Source organism: Primulina huaijiensis, chromosome 16 (genome assembly GCF_012295235.1).
Source record: "Primulina huaijiensis isolate GDHJ02 chromosome 16, ASM1229523v2, whole genome shotgun sequence".
NCBI classification, from domain to species: Eukaryota; Viridiplantae; Streptophyta; class Magnoliopsida; order Lamiales; family Gesneriaceae; genus Primulina; species Primulina huaijiensis.
Window position 1 is genome coordinate 260118 of NC_133321.1, and position 9720 is coordinate 269837.

At 36.1% G+C, this 9720-nt stretch overlaps 2 protein-coding genes and 1 long non-coding RNA gene across 4 annotated transcripts in view; 1 reads left to right on the forward strand and 2 right to left on the reverse strand.

Moving 5' to 3' along the window:
* Positions 1-9720, reverse strand: part of LOC140962059 (uncharacterized) — a 101546-nt gene that overhangs the window by 32905 nt on the left and 58921 nt on the right. The gene's annotated exons all lie outside the window — the stretch shown is intronic.
* LOC140961767 (zinc finger CCCH domain-containing protein 32-like) lies at positions 1947-5748 on the reverse strand. 2 transcript variants are annotated; one of them, XM_073420456.1, is made up of 8 exons: positions 5437-5748; positions 5215-5360; positions 4881-4946; positions 3874-3993; positions 3441-3770; positions 3043-3360; positions 2521-2932; positions 1947-2356 (listed from the first exon to the last, which is right to left on the reverse strand). In XM_073420456.1, exons 1-7 carry the CDS (start codon positions 5528-5530, stop codon positions 2558-2560), a joined length of 1449 nt encoding a protein of 482 aa, XP_073276557.1. In that variant the 5' UTR covers positions 5531-5748; the 3' UTR covers positions 1947-2356; positions 2521-2557. The 2 variants fall into 2 exon arrangements, with proteins under 2 accessions (XP_073276557.1, XP_073276556.1); XM_073420455.1 differs by having other exon boundaries at positions 1947-2932.
* LOC140961768 (uncharacterized) lies at positions 4000-4425 on the forward strand. Its single transcript, XR_012172392.1, has 2 exons — positions 4000-4116; positions 4239-4425. It is a non-coding gene; the product is annotated as an uncharacterized lncRNA (long non-coding RNA).

Genomic DNA, 9720 nt, shown 5'->3' on the forward strand with positions numbered 1-9720 from the left:
ATGGACCATGCTGCACCAGACTGTGTCCTAACCCCAAGCCATCCTCCCTAGACCCTACTGGATCAGCCTAGACCCCTAGACTAGCCGCGAGCCCCTTTGCTGCCAATCAAGCCGTGCGCGTGTATGGGGAGGAGTCCTAGGTTTGTGGACTCTTTCTTCCTTACCAAGCCACCTCCAGCCAGCCTAAGGACCCTTCCTCGACTGCACCAGGCCCTATTGAGCCAGCCTCTAACAGCCTTAACCCTACGCGCAGCCCTCGCCGAAACTCCCATGGCCGAGCCTCAACCTTCATGAAACCTTAGGTTCATTTCTTCCTAGCCAAGCTCGACTCCAGCCCTCGTGTTGTCCCTTAACGACTCTTTTCCTAGCCCTTAAATACATCCTATTGGCACCGTGTCCTTGAAATTCATAACATTTTTCAAACAAGCGTAAAATAATCAAAACTTTGAAAATATTTGTTCTATCGTTAAACGGTTCATGTTTCAATATTTTTCATGCAAAAATAATTAAAACCAGCATAATATGATTTGAATGTCACGTCAAAGAAGTTTGAAGCGTGTCTTTGCATTTAAAACGCTCGAATATATGATCGTTGACGTGGCTTGCGAAGGTAGACAAACGGAAGACGAACAACCTTGAATTTTTTTACTCTCAAAATTCTCGAAATGTGTGTGTGTTTGTGGTGTGAATTTTCGGCTGCTAGGAGTTCAAGTAACCCTAGGACATAGGTTTTCCAAAAGCATTGGAAATCATGAATCAAGTTCTCGAGGGAGTTTGCGGAGCACACCAATCTGGAGTGAATATGAGATGGTTGATCAGAATGTTTGGCTACTATTAGCCATCCATTTTGAAAGATTGTGTTACTTCCGAAAAATCAAACATACGTATACCACATGTAGGCAAATTACTTGAATTGCTTAATTGTTTTATGTAATTAATTTTAAATGCTTGCATGATATTTATTAAATGATTAAAGGTATGCTTGCATGATTAAATGATTAAATGGCGTGTTTTCATGAAATTGAAGGATTTTACCCAAATATTCGATAATAGGCAGGAGAAATAAACTCCTCAAATGATTTATCTTTTCAAACAATTATAGGTATTCACAAAATATTGACATAATGAAAACGTGAAAATGATTGACTAAAGCTACGAGAATTCTGCAGAATCGTTTTTGCCCGATGCTCCCCTTTTCTTCTCTGTACGGTGTGATTTTTTTCACTCTCCCCATGACTCACGATCTGCTCATGTTTTTTTTTCTAATGATCACCTTTGCATGTCATTTGACCTGTTCAAAACAATTTTGAATTAAAGGGTTTCCTTATCTGATATGCTTTTCTATTTCACTTATGGAGCTTAATTAAGTTTTGGGTATGTCCAACTTTGGACCTATTAAAATATAACCCCAACAAATATATTAATAGATGGTATTGTATTTGAGGCTTGAACAAAGGATCAACTTTTTCCGTTGTACGAGGCATTCATATTTTCTCGTTATTAATATTGTGTTTTAGCCGTCTTTTCTGTTCAACTGGGCTCCAAACATAATATTTGAGCAACATGGAGCTCAAACTCTTTCAGAACCAAGCCAGATCATAACCATTATGGATGAAACCCTCACACGAAACTCACTCAATATCTTATCCATTAACATTTAAGCCAACATACATGTTATTTTAGTAATATTTATGATCGAATATATCAGCCAAATTTACCAAATAATCAGTTTTTACTTAAGTATATATTTTTTGGACATTAAACTTGTTCTTGACTGAACCAGTAGGTATTGTGGATTATTAATTCTTCCAAAGATGGACTTATCTCCCTTTTCAAAGTATCCACATTCTAAATCCCAAAGAGATGTACGCATTTGTTTCTTAAGAAACATCACTTCGCCAAATAGTAAACTCGACGGTAGGGGGGAAAAATCATTGCACCAAAACGAACGCAATACACACTCATACTAGCAAACAGAATTATGATTTTTGGAGGGATATTTGAATATATGACATAAAATCCTACCATGACAAGTCAGATATTTCTAACATAAAGTGAAACTGATAAATTCATGATAAGCAAACCCTCTGCATATCTTTACATTGAGAGGCAGAAGTGAACTGACCAGTCTGATTTTTGTTTCCACAACAAAGCCCCATAGAATGGGGTTTAATATTTGATTCTGCGTTCAAGTATGAATATCGATCCCAATAAGGGAATCAAAAGAGAATGGACTAGAGTAAAATAGATCAATCCCGGAGAAGAATGGCGAGAGACATCGTATCTTTTTCGTTCTGAAAAAGATTTTATAAATAGAAACAAGAAGCTCCAAAATTTGAGCGCTGAAGCGACTTACCTGCATTGGAGGTTGAATTTTTTTCTTGTTATTCAAAAACTACCTCTTGTTATTCGTCGAAATATTTTTGAGGGCTATGTATGGCTTATTTGAATGAAAAATATTATATCTGAATGACTGATGATTGATGGTTGGCAGGTGCATAGAGAGTTTGCAGAAAAGACCTGATGATGCTTGCCATATTCAACTTGAATTATGAGGCTAGCCTCCTTCTTGACATGGGCTACTGTGGCAACTTGAAAAGGTGGAACCCTGTCCAGATTGGTGAACATTCGATTCTGGAACAGGCTCGGTTTTCGAGAATGCTGAGCCAGAGGAAGCACTTGTACTATTCATTGGCATTGAAAAGGCATCTATGGTGATTCCGGAAATAAGATCTGGCCTTAAATCTGATGAAGATGATGATGGAGCCAAGGATGCATTCGTATATCCCACAGGGTAAGGAGCGACAGGCATATCAGTAAGAGAAGATGCAGACGTGCTGTAACTCAAACTTCTCATTGGGTGATCGAATTTGCACGAGGACCCGTATTTGCATACTCCATTTTGTGCGTAGTGTGAGCATACTGGTGCACCCTGAAAAACAAAAACAAAATATATAAATGTGTGATCACTATACGTTCTAAATGTGAATATATTTGATAATTGGTGCTCAGAAATCTGAAAATTGAGAATATCATCCTTACAGGGCGTGACAGCAGACCCGTTGGACTCAGCAGAGAACCTGATCTCAGTGCACTCCAATCTGGTGGATGATGATATTTACACGTAGTTCCATATTTACAATCTCCAGTCCTCATATAATACTGACATTCTGGTTGGCTAGGTCTATCTGGTAAGGCATTTTCCTTTTGACTGCTACTTGAGTGGCCAGTGGCAGAAGAGATCGGGACATATGATCCTGAGAATGCACTAGCAGAAGTAGATAGTGGCATTATCCCGATCATTGGGCTCGGACCAATGGTTGGTTGAGTACTTGAAGTGGGCACAGGACTACCAGCAGTCTGTACCAGGTAATTCACAAGTTAGCACAAAAGACAAGATAATGAAATTCACATAAACGAGCTGCTTCATGTATACCTACCGGATATGGAGTCCAACCAGGAACAGGAACAACTCCAGGGGGAAAGATCAATGGACCGTAATTTCCAGGGGCGTATGAACCTGGAAGCATGGCTGGTCTCGCCGCTGACCAGTTTCCCGGAACTATCTCATATTGTTGGGAAAACTGAATTGGAAACCGTGCAGTTGGGAACACCGTGGTTCCAGGCAAACCTAGTGGAGCAGCCAAAGGACCAGGACCAGGTAACTGAACAGGCACTTGTAACCCAGCAGGTTGCGGATGATGAAATTTACAGGTGATGCCGAACTTGCATTGCCCTGTTTTAATATAATATGCACATTCCTTTTCACCCTAAAATAAAGATGATGAATAAATGAATGCAACGACAATATCCAATACTAGAGTGTGTGAAAAAGTAATTATCAACAAGAATAAGAGGTTTTAAGTACCAGACCTCTCGCAAAGGGTATCCATAAAAATTCAAGGGCACTGCGGCCGAGGATTCAATTCTGTGCTTTGGGTGGTCATACTTGCAGGAAGCACCAAATTTACATATTCCGGTTTGCATGTAGTGCTAAATATTCAGTGCAGACAATTTGTTATACATAAAATGATCATACGAATAAAACTAATAAAATAGAGACTAAAACTTAACATACATGACGATGATTATTTAGGAAAGATGAAAGGACGAGAGGTGTTCACTTAAACTGAGGTTCCAATATTAACCAATTATGTCAGTCATCTGGAACAAAGAGAAATCTATGAAAAACAGTCCTATTGCATGCCATGAGATAACAAAAAATCCAGGAATACTAGCTAGAACATTTGTCAAAGTAAAGGAACGGAATCCAATCAATCAGTTGTGAGCATGCAGGCGAAACATAATATGAAAAAGAAAAACTTTGCGTCCTTTTGTCCCACAGGAGTTGGTGACTGTCTCGTTCAGGAACTAAATCACTGGTCAAAAGGATGAGATCATATGACATTAACAGTATAACTTGCCTGAAATAAATGATGCAAATGAGAAAGTGACTCTGACATTTATACTACTGAACAAGCAAAAAGGAAAGTACGAGCCCATATGAAATTTTATTGCAGAATCTAGTATCAGCCTGAACTAAATCCTTACATAATTGCGGAACCAACATTCCCGTGTTTTCCATAAGGATGGACTTGGCAATTAGAAGGTAACATAAGACAACATCTTTAAAACATAATTCGACAAAAGCATATCACACAATAAGCAATGAAACAGAGATCTTTAATATAGATGGACAAATTAAATTATAAATTAACACATCAAGTTCAACAGGTAATATAGTGCGTTTGAATTTAATTATCATTCCCTTAGTTAAATACATGTCGAACCATGATAATGGCCAAACAATTGTGGGCACTTATCCAGAACTGGTTTGATTCTTTCTTTTAAAGCTTGCAATATCACATGAAAATCTACACCTGACAGACAGGTTGCCCAGCGCGCTCCGGGTACTCGCCTCCAGCAGACCTTAAGGATCCGGTTGCCTGCAATCAGTAGAACGGCCACATTTATCCAATGCATGTCGTATGAATCGAGACCCGATAATCAGATCTTCCTAGTTTATTCAACTTCGGTCACACAAACTCCAAGAAAGTAACAAAGAATACATTTTTTTACCACAATACATCAAACCTACCCTAAAGATTCACGAATTACGCTCCTCAACACAATGATGACGCTATAAAGCATAAAAAAGGTAGAAAACGAGCTTCCACGACAGACACTCAAAGCAAAAGAAAGGGGGAACCGCACCGCGCCACGATCGTAAGGATGATTGAACCGACAGCGAGGACCGTACCCACAGAAACCAGTCCTCGGATAATAGATGCAATAGGCTTCATCGGGCCTTTCAGGGTACGACTCGGACTCACCAACGAGGCCCAGCTGCCGCATAGGCTCTGCATTCAAAAAACCAAACATCAAATCAATAAACTTTCCTTGTGTATTACAGAAATTCAAGCTAAATTCCCGAACCTTCAAGGCCCGTTTCACCTCCGAACGACGCCCATTCCGCCACAGGATCCACCTGACCCGCCTCGACAAAATGGGCTCCAGCGTACCTCTCCATAATTCTCACTCCTAAACGCGAATTAAATGTATATATACAAGTATAATCTAAAATGTTTAGCGAGCTATATATATAAATATAGAGGAAACACTCAGTGAAAGTGTGTATGTGCGTGAGGAGAACTGGTGGCCGTCTGTTCGAGAGCGGAGGAGAGAGGGGTTTGGTGGTTTTCCAGTGGAATAATAACGTAAGGCGCTCTCTCTCTCTCTCTCTCTCTCTATTTATATATATTTCACCTTCACTGTGTGAGATTTTTGTGTACTTTAATAATAATAATAATAATAAATAACCGGATTCCAACTAAAATTAAAAACAGTAAAATGCTTTATTAAAGCAAACAGTAACAATATAAAAAGTCAAAAAGTCGATAGTGAGATTCCACTAGTCTTCTTTTTTGTGATATGCCACCCACTTGTTGATGTGCGATTCCATCATCTTTTGGACGAAATTTATCCAGAGAATAAAAGATGAATATCCTAATCATCTTTAATATTATCCTTTAATGAATTTTTGAGATTTTCAAAAATATCATTAATTTGAGAAAATTGAGGAATATCTTCCTCTGGATCCTGTGCATCCTGCATTTGCATGAGATGAATGAATTGGTTCTCACTTGAATCTGAAGCCATTGATTTGTCTGATTTAGAATCAGAGCATCCGATATTCTTATAAAGATCTTTTTTCATTTCTTCAATATAGACTTCGATCATTTTTTCTTTAGAATAAATCTCAGAATATTTCTGAGTCAGAATCTTAAATGGACTCATAGATTCTTTTTCTTTTTCTTGTTTATTATTGAATTCTTTTTGATATAGAGAAATCTTCTCCTCCATCTTTTGAAGAGTTTCATAGCCATAAAGCTTTCCAGTGTCTGGATCATCTCTTAATAATTTTTCCCAGAATTTTGTAGAACTGACTCTCCAAATACAAGGAATGCCATCATCAGTGTAACCGAATTCTGGTTGCCATCTCCAGATCCATGGGATTCCAAATTCCATGAAAAATAGACATATAGTCTTGCCATCAATCCAATGTTCTGAAAAAGATTTGGTAATACTTGGGGAAACATTTAACCAAGTATTCATTGGTTTTATGAAAACCTCTGGCAGAATTTTTGCTGATGGACCAAATATTTTCCACCAAAATAAAAACCAATTTGGAATAGGATAATGGAAAACATTTTCACATATTTTTAAAAACCATGTATGTTTTCTTTTTTCATTTTCATAAAATAGAGTTTTATTAAAACTCTCAACATAATCCCAAAAATTGAATTTAAAACTCATTTTGTGGGGTTCAGAATAAAATTCTTTTTCAACCAATGGAGATATACCCCATTCTTCAATANTGATTGATAAATTTGATTTCCTCACTCATTATTATTCTCTCTTTCGGGCGGAGTGAGCTAAATATCGATTTAATTAAAACAATCGAATTGACTTATTAGTTTTAAAAAGGTTTTGGTTAATACATTTCGGTTTCCATTTTGAGTATAAAAATTCGTTATTAAATTATTATAATTGTCATGAAAAAGTAAAAATTTACGGTAAAAAGTAAAAATCTCAAACTCTCAAAATTATCACACTACACACTTTATAATATTTTCTCTCAACTCAATTGTGATTTTCTTCACAAATGAGAAATCTATTTATAGAAAATCTTTGGAAATAATCCAAAAATAATTACATCATTACATTCATCATCACACACTAATTTTAAATATTTACAAATCTTATTTTCAACATTCAATTTTCTTATTTTCAACATTCAAATATTCAATATTCAAATATTAATTTTCAACACTCCCTCTTGTGATGATGATCATAATGATTGTCTTCATTACGTGTTTTTATACTGCCTCGTTAAAAACCTTACTAGGAAAAATCCATTGGAATAAAAATCATAGTAAGGGAAAAGAGTGCAGTCACGTAAACTCCCCATCATGTTGACACGAACAATTCTTCACAAATTTTGTAGATTGCGCATCCCAATATTATATATGTGCTTTCTGAATATTGTCGTAGGAAGTACATTTGTGAAGAGATCTGATGAATTTTTACTTGATTGAATGTGATGAACATCAATATATTTATTCTTCTCAAGCTCCTTGGTGAATGCGAAGAATTTAGGAGGAATATGTTTAGTTCTGTCGTTTTTTATGTATCCTTCTTTCATTTGAGCAACACATGCAGTATTATCTTCATATAATATCATAGGCTTCTCGTCGAATGATAATCCGCATGAGATTTGGATATGTTGGGTCATTAATTTTAACCACACACATTCACGGCTTGCTTCATATAGTGCAATAATATCGGCATGATTTGATGAAGTTGTTACGAGTGTTTGTTTCTGTGAACGCCAAGAAATTGATGTGCCTCCACGAGTAAATATATATCCAGTTTGGGAACGTGCCTTGTGTGGATCAGATAAGTATCCAGCATTGGCATAACCAATTATACTTGGATTAGCATCTTTTGAAAACAAAAGTTCCAAGTATGTTGTTCATCGTAGATAACGGAATATATGTTTAATTCCGTTCCAGTATCTCTTTGTTGGACATGTGCTAAATCCTGCCAATAAATTTACGGTAAAAGATATATCATGCCTTGTACAATTTGTAAGATACATAAGGGCACCGATAGCACTTAGATATGGTACTTTTAGACCAAGAATATTTTCATCATCTTCACATGGACGGAATGGATCTTTTTATATGATTTATGATCTAACAACCATTGGAGTACTTAAAGGATTTGATCTATCCATATTAAAACGTTTAAGGATCTTTTCTGTATAATTTTTCTGGTGAACAAATATTCCACATTCTTTTTGTTCAATTTGTAAACCCAGACAATACTTGGTTTTTCCAAGATCCTTCATTTCAAATTCTTCCTTCAAGTATGAAACATCTTCTTTAATTTCCTTATTCGTTCAATGATGTTTAAATCATCAACATATAAAGTAATAATTACGCATCCGGATATTGTTTTCTTAATGAAAATACAAGGGCATATTAAATTATTTACATATCCCTTTTCATCAAGTGATCACTTAGCCGATTATACCACATTCGGTCGGATTGCTTTAACCCATATAATGATCTTTGTAATTTCACAGAATAACATTCTCTCGGTTTTGAACTTTGTACTTCAGGCATCTTAAATCTTTCAGATATTTTCATATATATATTACTATCAAGTGATCCATATAAGTAAGCTGTAACAACATCCATAAGACGCATTTCTAAATTTTCAGATACCGTCAAGCTAATCAAATAACGAAACGTAATTGCATCAATCACGGGAGAATACGTTTCTTCATAATCAATTCCAGTCCTTTGAGAAAAACTTTGTGCAACAAGTCGAGCTTTATATCTTACTATTTCATTTTTCTCATTTCGCTTTCGAATAAAAACCGTTTGTATCCAACAGGTTTTATACCTTCAGGTGTAAGGACTATAGGTTCAAAAACATTACGTTTATTTAGCGAATCCAATTCAACCTGGATGGCATCTTTCTATTTTATCCAATCCTGCCGATTTTTACACTCACCAAAAGATTTTGGTTCATGATCTTCATTATCATTTATGATGTCGATTGCCACATTATAAGAAAATATATCATTAATTTATTCTATATCTTTTCGGTTCCATATTTTTCCAGTATTAATATAATTGATAGAGACTTCACGATTCTTGTCAGTTTGTGGTTCTGAATGAACATTTTCATCATCATGTGTTTTTTCAGGAACATCATTCTTTATTTTGTGATCATCTTGTTTCTCTATGAATTTTCTTTTTTGAGTATTTTTATCCTTGGAACCGACTGGCCTTCCACGCTTCAGGCGTTTAATGACATCATGAGTATCTTCAATTTGTTTCTTCGGAATTTCAATTCGAGCAGGGGCATTGCAGCATGTATATATGATTTAATTACCCCTTTTGTGTCTGCAAATGCATCTGGTATTTGATTTGCTATTCTTTGCAAGTGTACAATTTGTTGTACATCTTTTTCACATTGTTTTGTTCTTGGATCCAGATGTAACAATGATGATACATACCATGTAATTTTTTTTTCGCTATGTTTCTGTTCTCCCCCTAACATTGGGAAGATTTCCTCATTAAAATGACAATCAGCAAAACGTGCTGTGAACACGTCGCCTGTCTGTGGTTCAAGATATCGAATGAT

Coding starts and splice junctions, on each gene's coding strand:
- LOC140961767 (XM_073420456.1), bottom strand. CDS start 5,530: ATGGAGAGGTACGCTGGAGCCCATTTTGTCGAGGCGGGTCAGGTGGAT. Junction 3,771..3,873: donor ATGGATACCCTTTGCGAGAG/GTCTGGTACTTA, acceptor TCTTTATTTTAG/GGTGAAAAGGAATGTGCATA. Junction 2,933..3,042: donor CGGGTCTGCTGTCACGCCCT/GTAAGGATGATA, acceptor TTTGTTTTTCAG/GGTGCACCAGTATGCTCACA.